The following is a 16,249-nucleotide window of genomic DNA, read 5'->3' as shown; positions in this document are numbered from 1 at the left end:
ACTAAGAATGACTTTGCGCTCTTAACCTTACCAAACATGAAAGTAATGAGAGCAATTTTTGATGTATCAAATGTTGCACTTTTATATATGTTAATACTGTAACTTGTTAATTTTTTAACATGTTTATTGTAAGTTACAAAATACACAATGCACCCTTAGCAAAGAATATGTAAGTCAGTACTGAACTAACAAACAATAACCAATATACTAGCTTAATTAATGCCTTTCTTTTCGGTGAATTTCTTTGAGACAAAAATCTTTCCCTGGATTCAGTGTATAAAGTATAGTCATATTAATTTTTATGTGTACAATTTAATTTTTTCACGCTTTAATACTTATGTGTTAAATCATCAAAATCATAATTACAGATATGATGAGACAATTAAAATTTTCTATTCTATTCAAAATGCTAAAAATGACCACGGTTGTAGGCTGTGTAAGGGACCACCAGAATGTTGGCAAATTTTTGGAATGTTTACGATTTTTCGTCTGTTACACAGGATAAATAGGTTTTTATGTTCTCCGACGTACATCGGCCAGAAAGAGCAAACTGCAGCGCGTTGCTATAGTTAGTTCTGTGTTTCCTATTTTAAAGCAACTTAAGAGGGGATGACTTCGCTGTTGGAAGTTCATGACGTCATCCTACGAATTATTGGCATGGTTTTTCCACCTTCAGAGATGCTGTTGTCTCTAACTATAAACTTGACAAGAACGCCAAGTTATATACAGCAACCTAATAAAAACTATTAAGTTCAGAATGGTTCTTTTGTTCTTCAGGATTTAAATATTTTTCTTCAAACATTTCATTTTTATAGTAATTCATGATGTTTCTGATTTTGAAGTGAATTATATGGAGAAGTAAACCATAAGCATAAATTGTGAGCTTCAATGTTTATTTAAAAGCACTTAAATTGTTTGTCATATATATATATACATATATATTCATATTATATGTTCAAATTATATACTTAAATAAATAATAGACAGTCAATGTCAATAGATTGTATATTTGATTATAAGACATACAGTCATGTGAAAAAGTTAGGACACCCTATGAAAGCCTGTGTATTTTTTTAACATTTTTGGATATATGGATATTTAGTCTCAATTTCAACAATACTGAAAGACTATAGGAATATAACTAAACAATTAAACCTGAAGAAAAGACTTTTCAAGAATTTCTGTAAATGTAATTCTACAAAAATGCATATTATAACTGAGGAAAAAGTTAGGACACCCTACCCCCTAATAGCTAGTGTTACCCCCTTTGGCTGAAATAACTGTAGTGAGATGCTTCTTGTAGTCATCTACCAGTCTCTGACATCGGTCTGAAGAAAGTTTGCCTCACTCCTCAATGCAGAATTATTTCAGCTGTGAGATGTTTGAGGGGTTTCTTGCATGTACAGCCCATTTCAAGTCACCCCACAGCATCTCAATGGGATTAAGATCTGAGCTTTGACTTGGCCATTCCAGGACTCTCCGTTTCTTAGTTTTCAGGCAGTCCTTGGTGGATTTACTGGTATGTTTTGAATCATTGTCGTGTTGCAGGCTCCAGTTCCGCTTCAGCTTTAATTTTCTTAAAGATGGACTCATATGTTCCACAAGCACCCTCTGATACACAGTAGTATTCATGGTGGATTCTATGATTGTGAGCTGACCAGGTCCTGCTGCAGCAAAGCAGCCCCAAACCATCACATGTCCACCTCCATGCTTCACAGTTGGTATGAGGTTCTTTTCCTGGAATGCTGTATTTGGTTTACGCCAAACATGTCTGGTGTCCAAATAATTCAATTTTGGACTCATCTGTCCAAATAATATTATTCCAGAAGTCCTGGTCTTCTGACAAACTTCAGTCTGACCTTGATGTTTCTCTTAGAAAACAAAGGTTTCTTCCTTGCACACCTCCCATGCAAGTTAAACTTGTGCAGTCTCTTTCTGATTGTAGAGGCATGCACTTTCACATCAACAGTAGCCAGAGCCTGCTGTAGGTTTCGTGATGACATATTAGGGTGTTTGGAGACCTCTTTTAGCATCTTGCGACCTGCTCTCGGGGTGAACTTGCTTGGACGACCAGACCTGGGCATGTTGGCAGTTGTTTTGAAAGCCCTCCACTTGTTGACTATTTTCCGGACAGTGGAATGGCTGATTTCAAAATATTTTGGGATCTTTTCAAATTCCTTACCAGATTCATAAGCTACTACAATTTTCTTTCTGAAGGCCTCAGACAGCTCTTTTGCTCTCACCATGGTGCTCACTCTCACTTCAACAGTCAGGAGCACACCAAACTAAATGTCTGAGGTTTAAATAGGGCAAGCTTCATTCAAAATGCTGTGTAACGATCTTTTAATCATGTGCACCTGGTGTGATACACCTGTGTGTGAGTTGAGCCATTTTAAGTGGGAATAAATGTGGTGGTGTCCTAACTTTTTCCTCAGTTAGAATATGCATTCTTGTAGAATTACATTTAGAGAAGATTTTGAAAAGTCTTTTCTTCAGTTTTAATTGTTTAGTTATATTCCTATAATCTCACAGTATTATTAAAATTGAGATTAAATATCTATATATCCAAAAATGTTACAAAAATACACGGGCTTTCATAGGGTGTCCTAACTTTTTATATGACTCTATTAGCCACATATACATAAAAACAAACATTAAAATCACTATCTAATTTCTTCAAGTGAAACTGACGTTATAGTGACAGATATAATTTTGGATTACATACATATACATCTAGAACTACAACGTGCTATCGTTTTCATAATCAACTCATTATTTCTGAAATTGAATAGGCTTGTTAAAATATTTTCAAAGATAATTACAAAGTTCCAAATAAACCTATTAACATCCAGTGTTCTTTGTGCTGCAAAAGCTTAGTCATTGATGTTTCAGTAAAGAATCATGGTTTTGTTTCACGTTAATTTGATCATTTTTTATGTTGAATGAAACAAGGTGTGATTTTGCCTTTAAAACAGATGATGTTTTGTGATGAATTAGACAAAATAAAACAATACTTCATCAACATCAATAAGTTTTCTCCACAAACCGTAGAAAACATTATACGCACACACCTAAACAGAAAGCAAAATCAACCAACAAAAGTAAATATATCTCACGAATCAAAAAATCACGAAACCATATACTGCTGTATACCATATATTCCTGACATCAGCAAATAAATAACCAACATTTGGCAAAAACTAGTAACAAAATATGACATTTCAGTTAATACCAAATTTATTCAAAAACCAGGCACAAAACTGAGGTCTATACTATGTAAAAACTACACTGACAAACACCACACCAACATTATTTATAAAATACAATGCGATAACTGCCACGACTTCTATGTTGGAGAAACAAGTAGAAAAATGGAAACCAGATTCAAAGAACATAAAAAGTCACCTTCACACGTTTTCGAACACTGCAAGTCAAATAAACACAACATAACCATAGAAAACACTCAAATACTAAATAAAAAAACAAACATAAACAAACGCAAAATTAAAGAAGCCTTACTTATACAACAACTTAAACCCAAAATAAACCAATATAAAGGAACGCCTTTATACCTATATTAATAATAATAAAATAAATAAAATTATATATTCAAACATCTAACACCGCCCTCTACATTCCGACACTCAGTTACACAACCCCTTTCAAACATGTGGTCAGCTTCCGGTCAGTTACCTCCTTCTTTGTGAACCTGACGATGACCGAAGAAGGTCGAAACGTTGTTCGCTCTTCTATGTAAAATATTTTCTCAACCCAAACGAGCCGTTTTTGCATATATATTTCTCTACAAGTGGGTTTTCTCGACATCACTGGCGTATGTATATATTTTGCTATGGAATAATCTGTCTACTAAGGTTAGAGTTCTGAACGAAAAATATTTTATCAGCCACAACCTAAATTTATGTTTGCTTAGTTATAAGAAACTATACAGTATTTTAAAAGAAATGGAATAAAAACCAGAATAACTATTTAATTTCCTCACTAGGAACCAGGTCCACCTTATGTACTGGGTTATTATAATGACTTGGCCCTCTATTCCTCGCCATCCATGCCAAACATAACACTGGGACGTCCACCTGTACCAACCACTGCCATAGTAAGTTTTGTATTTTATTTATTATGCCTTTCCTATTAACTGTTTTGGTTTTATGTGTGTTATTGAAAAAAAAAAGTGTATTTTTAAGCAAAAATATATTATTTCATTCTTTGTGACAGGTCTTAGTTACTAATGAAGTAGATGTAACGATTTCTGTATTATTTATTATCAGTATTAATTATCTTCCTGTCACATCCTGGACCAGACACGTGATAGAAGTCATGATGTAGATAAATTGTATACCTATATATTAGTTCTAACTCATGTTATGGTAACTATCAATGTTGGTGATTCATTTACTTGAGCTCTATATTTTTTAAATGATTTCTGTGATAATATTAATAACTATTACAATCGCTGTTATGTTAAAACAAACAAACGCTTAAAGCTTGCCAAGCATTAATTTTTCAGTTTAAATTATCGCAGAACTAAAGAGAGAGTGTTTTCTTTACAATACGTCCCTCGGTCTTCGGATTTACCACAGGGGTTTGGTTTCCCTTGGTAGACACAGCAGGTAGCTCGAAAATACACGCATTACAATATATACAAAGAAAAAAAGTTAAAAAATTAAGTATGATGTAAGTATGATACACAAAACCATACAAAAATCACTACATTAGTAACCGAATATTTCCAAGAATAACTTTTATCTACAACTATATATCGAATTCATTTCATTTGCATTAATTCAAGTTTGAATAAGAGCATTAAACTGAATAGTGCTATACAGCGTTTCAATGGCCAATTCCCATAAGTTTCTAACTTTGACTCGGAGGCTACTTATATACTGAATTTGTTATGGTGGTTTTCTATATTTATCCCCACCTTGTTTCTGTACGTTTTAACACTGCCATCCCTACATCATTTTTACCTTTTGTACTTAATTCCCCTATTTTTTTAAACAGTATCAATGAATGTTTTATAATGAATGGTAGTTGCTATTAAGGCAGCAGTCTTAGCCTGCCACGATGATTTTTATTGATGGACATCATGCGTTGAAGTTAGTGAAGTGCTATGTTGCTTATGCATGCCCCAAGTTAATATACAACGTTCTGATGTCTATATCATTTCAACAACTTTAAGCATTGGTAAGCTATTTGTTGTCTTTCAAACACTGTGTGGTGCATACTGGAGGAATTTACGCATTTTGATGAAAAGTAACTGAAAACTACCTTTACACTCCATATAAATATACAAGAATATATGTTTATTTAAACCAAGTATCGCCTTTGCGCTTTTTCAGGGTTAATATACATAACTAGAAAGCTGAAAACAGTTATGGTGAGCTGGCCCTTCTGACGCCAGAATCAGAATAATTAACAGAACATGTAGCTGTTATGCTGCTCGCTGGTTTTCTATTTTAGCGATGTTTTTGGAGGTCTTAATAGCTATGAAAACCTCGTTAACTGTTTGTAAAAGTTTATTAGATTGTTATAAGAGAGGTTTGAGACTATGATGAGCAATACATAATTTGCATCAGCCATTTTTTCCCAACCTATCCCCACATACTAAATATTACAAGGCTTAGTGCTTATATACTTTTAAAATTTATTGATTTCTGCTATTGTTAACAAGATTTCTAGACTACATAATATATAATAATATATATCACATAATTTCTGCGCTCATTACTGTAACAAAAAGTAAACTATAGCCTGCGATATTGAAATAAATAGCAATTATTTTAGTTGTCCAAAATTAGTGAATGTTTTATGAGAATTAATTTGAAAAAAAAAATGTTATTTAAAAAACAGACTTATTTTTGAAATAATATTCAAAACCTTCATTTAAATAATTAACACCAGTCAAGCATTGATAATAAGCAAAATCAATTTTTTATCTATTTGTTCTTACACAAGATTACAACAAAATAGGCTGGGTATTTTTCATCGAATTCTAGACAGGTATACTACATCAGCAATTCTCAAACTGTAGTACGTGTATCACTAGCGGTACATGATGCAATTAACATAAAAAAATCATAAAATTTGTAATAAGCTGTTGTTTTGATTTAAGCACAAAGCTACACAATGGGCTATCTGCTCTGCCCATCACAGGTATCGAAACCCCGTTCTTAGCGTTGTAAGTCCGCAGACATACCGCTGAGCCACTAGGGGCTTGTAATAAGCCCTATCTAAGCTTTACACGTACATATACACATTACTCTCCTCATTTACATACTCTCCCTCTACGTGCATAGACTCGCCAGTCTTTTCTCCTTAATACTGACGAAAATGGTACCACATATTCTTCAACCGTGCCACAAAACAACAATCGCATTCATTCGCAATATTAAAACATCAATTTGTAAAACTACATTTTATCCTTTTTTAATTACGCCGGAATTTATAATTTAAAATAATTAAACAAAAAGTAAAACGTTTAAAAACCACTGAATGTTCATGTCGTGTTTAAAATTGACTAATTAACATCGAAAGATGGTTTACGTGGTTATGAACACATAATAGATACAATGTTGTTCTGATAGGCTGCTTTTGTACTCGACGCGCGTGTATCGTTTGTATACACCAAACCCCAGACACAGAGCCACCTGGCTCCGTAGATAATTACATTAAAACACACAAAACTTTACTTAAAGCGATGTTTAGACGTATTTGTTTTAATGGAAAAGGCTGCTTTTCTGCTGGTAAAATTTTATACACACCTTGTAGGAGTTGTGTCTGATTCTAAGCATGTACTTACCCATTGCTGTGCATTAAAAATGCCAACATACAAGATAATTTAATATTTAAAATCTTCAAATTGGGATTGCAAAAAATGTAAATTAAAAAAAAAGCTGGCCATCTATTGCTGACAGTTTGTTCAAGCTACAAATCCTTATTATAACTTCATTATAAAATTGTTGTAGGTGATATCTACAATAGTGTGGGATCACAAAAAACCCAATTGAGAACATATTGTAAATTTATAGGAATCTTTTTAATTTTATCGTGCTGTAAAATTTTCTGTCTTTCACTTTCTGTCATAAAAAAGAATAGTGTTTTTCTAGCGAAAACTACAACTCGTGGAATTCTTAGCGCATAAATTGAAAACTGCATGTAAAAGGTTCTCAATTTTGCTGTTACATATCATTACTTGAATCACTACTGTTCATTGTCACGTGGGCGTTATTGTTTCTACATTTCAACAAATTTTTAACTGTGTTTAATTACTGTTGTAGAATTTTCTACTCAGATAATAGTAGTGATTCTTTCTCCTGTTTCTTTTATTTAGTTGAAATCATGATTGCGTATCCAGTATTTATTACCGCTGCATATAACATTATTTCATATAGCTATTGCTATTTTTAAATAGTTGGTGTTAAAGTAACAGTGGTAAATGTTGTTAATAATTGGCTACTTACATCAAGTGTGTTGCTATCATCTACTTTGCATGTATTATTTGTGTCATCTTATTCTAGCAAACACTTGTGCATAGCAGGCTGTTGATGAACATACATATGTTTGATGTAGACCTGAGAAAATAACCATGCTACTGCGTCTATTTACATTGTATTAATCTGTATTTTATTATCTTTGAGATTGTTCCGTTGTTGCTCGTCTTTTGTTACATTACACTATAACATGAATAGAAGGTGGTCATTAAGTCTGTGATGATACAATCTTTGCCTTCAGTATGGTCCTCTGAGAACAACTTTATATTTTGTTTGTTGTAGTTGCATATTATATGTATGATTCTTTGTTATACATTTGTTATTGTCCCACAGTGATATGTATGCGGATTTATACCGTTAGAAACCGGGAAGTGCATAGATAGCCCTTTGTGTAGCTTTGTGCTTAATAAAAATAACAATAACAACATTTGTTATTTATTTTGAATAAGTTCATTGTGGTGGTTGATTGGAGGGGAGGGGGTTGGTTTGTTTTTAATTTCGCGCAAAGCAACATGAGGGCTATCTGCGCTAGCCGTCCCTAATTTAGCAGTGTAAAACTAGAGGGAAAGCAACTAATCATCACTACCCACTGCCAACTCTTGGGCTACTCTTTTATCAGCGAATGGTGGAATTGATCATCACATTATAACGACCCCACGGTTGAAATGGCAAGCATGTTTGGTACGATGGGGATTCGAACCTGCGACCCTCATATAACGAGTCGAGTGCCTTAACCACCTGACCATGTCGGGCCTGGTTTCGGGAAGGGGGAGGCAATGCAACAGTAAATTGTTGAAAAACGTATAACATTAAACCAGACGCATATTCACGTATGTAGCTTAAAATTTGTTCTCCATAAATGGGTATAAAAAGCTTAAGAAACAATATTAGTAAAGAGTCTTAATTTAAACAGGGGGAGTAGCGATCGTTACAAAAATAAAGAAACATGTTGAATCAAAATGCAAAGATTATATTTTTAAGCCAGCATTAGTGACTTTATATATAAAAACAAAAGTAAACTAGCTGGAAATAGTGTCTACATTATTTCTCTCTTAGTTATGCTTAGATTTTTCAATAAATCAATAGTTTTATAATATTGTCATGTAATAAGCTTAAAACAGATTTGTTGAGAATTAACTGAATGTAAATGTTTTATTTAAATAAGAGCCTAAGCGTATGATAACAGAGGACTAAAATTCCATTTTGTCTGAGTTTTTAAACTTAGTCTTAGGGATACTATCCATATTTTAATTATGAAATTGAAATAAAGGTATGGTACACATCATGTTGAGACAGTTTCAGAAATTACTACAAAATATTTGTGAAGCTCAATTGTATCATGTGACGTACCACTCATTGCTGAGTTATACCTGCTTCAGAGAGTTCCATCCCTTATCAGTAACCTGGACAATGACAAATATAAAGAAAAGGCTCATATTGTGGTGAAATACATATTATATGTATGGTGTTCTGAAATATGTATGAAGCCTATTGTTATTCCTTTAATTTGTCCTTGTCCAGGCAGACTGATCAGGAGAGAAATGACATGAAACTGGTATAACTTAATAACAGTTGTAAATCAAATGCAATTTTGGATTCATATTTATTCTTTAGTATTTTTAAATTTTGGCAAAAGTTTAGTAGTTGCTATATTTTTCATTGCACTTTCAGAAGAAGCTTACCTGTATAAACTGTCTATTTAATTGTGGATTCAAAGTTTTTGTAGTTGTTTAAACTGTCAGTAGTTACTGACACTGGTGAAAACAACTATTTCTTTAGGAATCAAAGAGACCTCAGCTATGAAACCTTGAGTCTGTAATTAGGTAGACAATCTGATATTGGTGAGCTTCTCCTGAAAGTGTAATGCAATGTAAATGCTCAGCTTAATAATTTACAAGCTTAAATTAGTGTCATTGCTGCTGTATGTTCTTGACATTCCTATATAAACATAGTATTAATTTGTGATTTAGAGACATTTCTAAACATCATACAGTCTCTTTAACTTGCAAAAAATTTGTTGTTAAGTCAGTTATTAATAAACTTGATAACAATGTCACTGAGCCTACTTTTACTAAATATATATTTTTTATTGTATGTTTAGTGGTGAACATTTTGAGTGTTTCAGAATATTGATTGTAAATATATTTTTTGTACATCCAACAATTACACTACGTAAAATCCTATCAACTGATAAAACATTTTATATGTCTTGTCTCAAAAACGTGTACAAAGTAATAATATTATGTGTTACAAAACCAGATTTTCATATTTGTTAGACAAACACTGATAAGATTTAAAACCAAAATATATTGACAAATGAAGAAATGTTACAAGTAGGCTAACTAGAACTTTTTAATTTATTTTTCCACATTTTTGTGAACCTATCTGTTTTCTTTAAATAAAATTATAATATTTAAGGAAAATTATGTGGGTATGGTGAGATAAGTTATGTTATTGAGCCTAACAGGTGATTATTATAGAGTACAAAAGTTTAAGATATCTTGAAAATATGTGAATTATAATTATTGAAAACTGGTAACCAAGAAAATGTGTTATTAACATTACTTAGCTAATAAAAATTTTAAAATCAAGTTTGGTTTTAATACTGAGATCATAAAGTCTACGTTGTAACTTGTTTTAAGTTTCAATGATACATGTACTTTAAAAAAGTTTTAATGCTTGAACTGGAAGCATTAAAGTAAATGTATGTTCTTGTGCATAGGAAGGAAAGGGGTTGTCTGAAGCCCAGGTTCGAGCCATGGCTGCAGCAAGACTAGGTGTACCTCTAACATCACATATACTACACTCCTCTCTCCCTTTTTACCCCTCCTTGCCAGGTACAGAACTGTTTTCATAATATGATGAATATAAAATTTATATTTATCTTAACACAAACTACTCAACACAGAAAGAGAATTGTTTAACAATAGATTTAAATCTATTCATTTTTACTATATTTTTATGCTGGTTTAGTTCTAGCAAGAATACTAAAAGTTTCATTAGACAGACAATAATTATCCAGTCAAGTTCTAAATTAACCTTAGGTTATTATGAATTTCAGATGCTAATATATAGTTTTGATACTAAATGTTAATAGTGAGCTTTGTTACTAAATGTTAATATCAGATTGTAGTATCAAATGCTACCATTAAACTTAGAACATTATTTACTGATATTATAAAATATTATCAGTCATAATTCACAAGGTGTTAAATAATGCCTTATTGATTTGAATAGAAAATATCAGAAAACATTTATGTAATAATTAAATTTGCCAGTAAAATTCCTTATTTACTTCTTTAAAAAGTTAAAAAACAGAAATATTAAGACATTACTGTATGAAGTAAAATAGAAGAATGTCATGGAAAAGTAACATGGTAAAAGAAAGCATTGAGAGAAAATGTCAGCATGCTTGTTTACATCGTATATAAATGAAAATTAAGTGATATGAACTTGCTGATCACTTGTGACCTTCAGAAATAAAAAATAGGTGGAAAATGTAAGAGTAATCCCTTATTGAATTAAAGCTCCAAAATAAACTCCACAAAAGCTATCTACTCTGGCTAATTCAGCATCTCTAAGTGGTTTCTCAATCTAGCTGTTTCAATTAATTTTTATTCAATTTTGATTCTGTGTTATAAATTTCTATCTTCTATAGAACAGAATGGTTGCAGAAAGAATTTTCAAAACTTTAATGGTTAATGACTGTTGTTAAATACCTGATAGAAGTACCTATGGATTTGTAATGAAAAAGGGAGTGAACCTTAACATTATGTTGTAGGACACTAAATGGAAGAATCATGTACACATATATTTTTCTATGCCTTTAGTCTTTGTTCAAAAGTGTATGTTTAATTAAAATATTCACTTTACATGTTCATAACATGTTTTGCATTAATGATTCATCATCATGAATATGCCAAATTATGGAAGGAATTTTAATTGTATATCATTCTTATAACTTAACTAATAAAAAGACTAACTAATGTTGTAGTTCTGTGTTATGCTAAATGTTAACACACACAAAATATTATTACACTTAAAGCCTTCTGAAATATTTCAATATATTAAGTTATGTCTGCTATGCTAACTTATTCTAACATCATATTGCCCCTAATGTTATAGTGATTATATAAAAGTGGTTGATGATCTACAGTTACAAAGTTTATCCTCTGCTTCTTCTTTCAAATAGTACAAGAGTATCAAGAAAAAAGCATCAAGGTTTGAATTGCAATTTAGTTTTATTCACAAAAAGTGAATAGTCTTTTTAATTTTTTCTAGAATGTTAGAAATAAAGCAATTCTATTAGTTTTTTATTCATTTTAGCACATAATATTTTCCTCACTTTTTTAAGAAAAACAGCTGTAAGTATCAAAAATAGTAGTTTCAGATGTGGTAATTTTCATTACAGTGATTGATGGTGAGTTCACTCCTTTGACAAGTGCCAGTTACATACAACAACACATAAAAACTTTGGAACAAGCCAGAAACTCGGGTCATGTTCCTCAGATTTGTGGTGCTCCCTCCATACTTCCTGGAATGTATATGACTGGAAATGTGATCACAGATGCTCAGGTGGCTCAAGCTCGTTTGCACAGGTATGCCATTATCCTGAGCTGTTTGACAAATTCAAATGACATATATATTTTTATTTTGTTTTGAAACATTTTCTCCGTTAGGGTTCATATTGTTGGATTTTCTCTTACTTTATTCTTATAGCTTAATATTTTGTTTTATTAAGAATACATTTTAGAATTAGAGCCAAACATTTCTTAGCTAGTGGATTATACATTTAGATTTAACACATGGTATTCTGAATGCTAGACTTTTATCAGTGGTAGCATTGTAACTAAGACAGTCAATCCTACTCGGTGGTTTTAAGAGTAACCACATAATAAACAGGTGTTTCTGAGTTATTGTCATCTATCTGGTCAGCAATTCCAAATTAAGGATGCTATTCTGTATCTTAGGAGTCTCTGACCAACCCATTTAGCTTATTTGTTAAAGTACCATCCAGATTGGTACTAAATCCTTTAGAAGTAAAAAAGAAATACTTGAAAATGGTGTTTTAGATTTTTTTAATCACTGGCTTGGTAATGAAGCATGTATGATCAAGTTTTTCATACTTGTGTCAAGGTATGTTGCTAAATTATTATTTCTGTTGGTTAGAGCAGGTTTTGGATACTATTATAAAGCAAAAATATATATATATTTATATTGTTCATCAACATATTTCTGTGGACTACAAAGTACACCTTTTAAAGATTACAACAATTTACATTATGTTTCAAAATATACATTACTTTAATAGACATTTGTCATGTTATTAAGATATACACAGAATAGAGACTGCATTAACTTAAACTAGCATTAAGACATAAAGATTTTCATTGTAATTATGCATATGAAATTTAATAATACATATGCAATTTGGGTTATAAAAATATATATTAAAAATGATAGGAACATCTTTATAATTTTAATTTGTGTTTATATAGTATACCCTAATAAATAAATACAATGATGTATAGGAATTATCTAGAACACTACAAAGTTCAGGTAATTCAATAAATGTTAAAAGTTAACGTATATGTACTTGCAAAAAATACAAATAATTACCAAATAGATTTAAACTAAATTTATGCCTTGAAATTATAAATGATAAAACTGTTCTGTTGATGATTACACATAGAAATAAATTACTGTACTAAAAGTATTTGGTGAAGAGTTAAATCATAATATAATAGTTTATGCAGCCATATGGTAGAACAGAAGTGTAAAGTGTACCCCAGTAAGACATGGTTTTCTAAGTACATTGAAATGAATAGAAATCTGATCTTTTATTTAATTTGTGTCAAAGCTTCATGTAGCAGAAATACATTTCATTTGTAATCTTAATGTTAATAAAATGATGGTGAACAGGGAGCAGGGTTTTATTAAGTTCCATACACATACCATTATTGTTGCATAAAATGTATTAAAGCATTGTGATGAATGCATAAAAGACACTTGACCTGAAGCTAGTGATTCAGGGCTATTTCTTCAAGAAAAGAAAAAATCTTATAAGATACTCATTTGTTGAAATGTAGTATAAATTATTTTGACTTTGTTTTTATTAATAATTTTGGAATACATAATTAATACACCTTTTTATAGTTTGTTACTATGAGAAACCAATGAGTAATTTCTGTACGAATGTCTATTAGGTTTATTTACACCAATATAGGTATTTGATGTCATAGCAAGTACTAAATAAAGTTATAATACATTAATAACTTAATTTATTGATATTGTGATATTCTCAGGTGACATCCTCTGAGAGGTCCACAAAATAGTAGGAGATTCAAAAATGATAATATTTATTTCACAGTAGTATTGAATTTCTTTGAAATTTATCAAGTTTCAGAAAATAAAATAAAGAGGCTGAGCAGAATGTAAAATAAAATGAACAGTTTTTATTATTTAGGACACAAACATTGTGTGTTTACTTGCTTTTGGATGCTGAACAGTCACTTTTACTGGAACTGAGCTGCTGCTTTGCCACACTTTATAAAGAACTATATCAGACTGACCCATTAAAGGTTGTGTACCTAATGTCTAAATTTACTAAGATAATTCAGTAATAAACTTATGAATGGCAACTGGAATCACTCCCAAGACTAGTCCCTCTGTTTCAAATATAAGGGAGTTCATAACCTCAGTGTCACCTATTATGCCTTTGAAGGAAATTTATTTTAACATTCTTACATAATTTACAGCTCTACAGTTATGTCTCCCACAAGAAGAACAGGTATTATCTCAGTATAATGACAAGGAAAGGACTGCTAGAATTAAAGCAACTTAATGATTTCTTTGAGAATGTATGACTCATGAATCATCTGTGCATGTAATCTGTAAAACTATGAATTACAAGAACAGCTACCTAATTTCAAAAATACTATACTAAGATACAAATATTATAAAACAAATGGTATACTTATATACCACTCTTTCCTCTTTCTTTTACTTAGGGTTGGTCTTAAGCCAAAAAATAATTTTATCTGTAAAACCAATAAAATATATGAGTCAAAATGATGAAGATATACCTGTGTAAACATGAAACACATACAACATGATTCTTTAAGAAAGATATACATAATTTTCACAGTAAAACTTCCTTTAAAAATAATTAATTTATTGCATTATTAAATACTATTTTAACAAAAATAATAATAACAGACATTAAAACAAGGATAATGACTTCAACATTGCAAATAAATTAATTTGAACAAAAATAAGAAAATCCTTTAAGATTTATTCAAGTTTCAGCTACAAACTGAATTACAAGTATATATACATACACAATCTGAGCTTGTTCATGTGCTTGAAAATTTGAAAAGTCCTGGAAACTGCTTTAATAAAATTCAGTCCTGGAATTTCCTGGAAGATTTTCATTTTATTCTAGGATCATGAAAGGTTACAGCCTTTTTTAAATTTTTTTTTTGTATTTCTCAATTTTAAGACGAAATGTGGAAGACTTTTGAAATGTTGTCCTCTACACTTGTATCACTACAACAGGCAGTTGTGGTCCATTCTACAAAGTTTCATTGATTTCAGATTTATTAACTATTCATTTTACCCTACATTGCTGATTTAGTGATAATTCAGGTACACTATATAGGGGCACTGAAAACAAAAATATTGACACATTTTGGAGGTTCAGTAAGTTACGACAATGCAGTATGCAAACTGTATGGTAAACAGAAGTATTTTTATTCTTCACATGAACATCACCTTGCATCTTTAGTTGTCAAAGTTTCAATCTGACTGATTTTATCAGCTTATAGACATATCTTGAGTACAATACTTTTGTAATACTTTCGGTTTGTTTTGCATACAACATTTTATTAAAAACTTGCTACATTTTGTGTAGGTACATTATATTTAGTAAATTCAAAATTATAGCCTTGTAGGTTAGTCCAGTGGATTGACTTCATGCATATTTGGTTAAGCAGATCTGTCTTGTCAATCTTAAGGGAAACCAGTTTTATTTGAAAATCTTACTTATATATCAAGGTAGCAATTTTGATGTATGATGATTCTTTATTAGAACTACTTTTTGAGTAAGAGTTCCTGAGATAACAGTAAAAATAATTATTTTTAACAAAAAAACCTCAATAAACTGATTCTTCCTTGCTCTAGAACTGTTTTCAATACTCATTTTTTCCTTTCTATTGGAGTCAGCTCATATTACCATATCATATGAATGACCATTTTTCTCATAACAAATAATTTAGTAACTTTATGATGGGTGCATAACTTGGTGCTTTTAAGCAGGATAAGACAGTAATTGGTCTTCAGGGATATGTGTGTTAGTTCTACTTCATACACTTTTCAGTGAATCTAATAAAGCTTGTCTTGAATTATTTTAAAATAACTGGCAAAAAATAACATTTTGAATAATTTTCTAAAACTTTGTTATCTGTCATAAGTTTTTATACTCAAATTGTCATTACTCTTAATTTATGTTTTGTAGTTATGTACTATATTTCATAGCATGAACATATTTAATGGCAGGAACATACTCAGACCCCTAGGCCGAACACAATCAGCCCCACTTCCTCTGGGACACCCCATACTGCAGCCTCAAGGAATTATATTATCTCCTCAGCAGAATGACCAGCTTTCAAAAGAAAAACATCTTCATGAACAACAACTACATAACTTGCTGAAGCAGGTACGTGGTATTTTGTCAACATGTG

The 16,249-nt window shown here is 31.2% G+C and overlaps 1 protein-coding gene across 22 annotated transcripts in view; it reads left to right on the top strand.

Annotated features, from left to right (window-relative positions):
- The window catches only part of LOC143233833 (histone deacetylase 4-like), a 149,949-nt gene that overhangs the window by 112,791 nt on the left and 20,909 nt on the right, over positions 1-16,249 (top strand). For 19 of the 22 annotated variants that reach the window (XM_076470588.1, XM_076470585.1, XM_076470573.1 and 16 more), the window contains 4 exons: positions 4,004-4,114; positions 10,231-10,345; positions 11,920-12,106; positions 16,044-16,224. In XM_076470588.1, coding sequence (XP_076326703.1) covers positions 4,004-4,114; positions 10,231-10,345; positions 11,920-12,106; positions 16,044-16,224 — 594 coding nt within the window. The remainder of the gene's footprint in view (positions 1-4,003; positions 4,115-10,230; positions 10,346-11,919; positions 12,107-16,043; positions 16,225-16,249) is intronic. The other 3 variants (XM_076470589.1, XM_076470591.1, XM_076470580.1) reach the window with 1 other exon arrangement.

Source organism: Tachypleus tridentatus, chromosome 12, assembly GCF_004210375.1.
Source record: "Tachypleus tridentatus isolate NWPU-2018 chromosome 12, ASM421037v1, whole genome shotgun sequence".
Lineage (NCBI taxonomy): Eukaryota > Metazoa > Arthropoda > Merostomata > Xiphosura > Limulidae > Tachypleus > Tachypleus tridentatus.
Note: the sequence above shows the minus strand (reverse complement) of the source record. Positions and strands in the feature narration are given on the sequence as shown.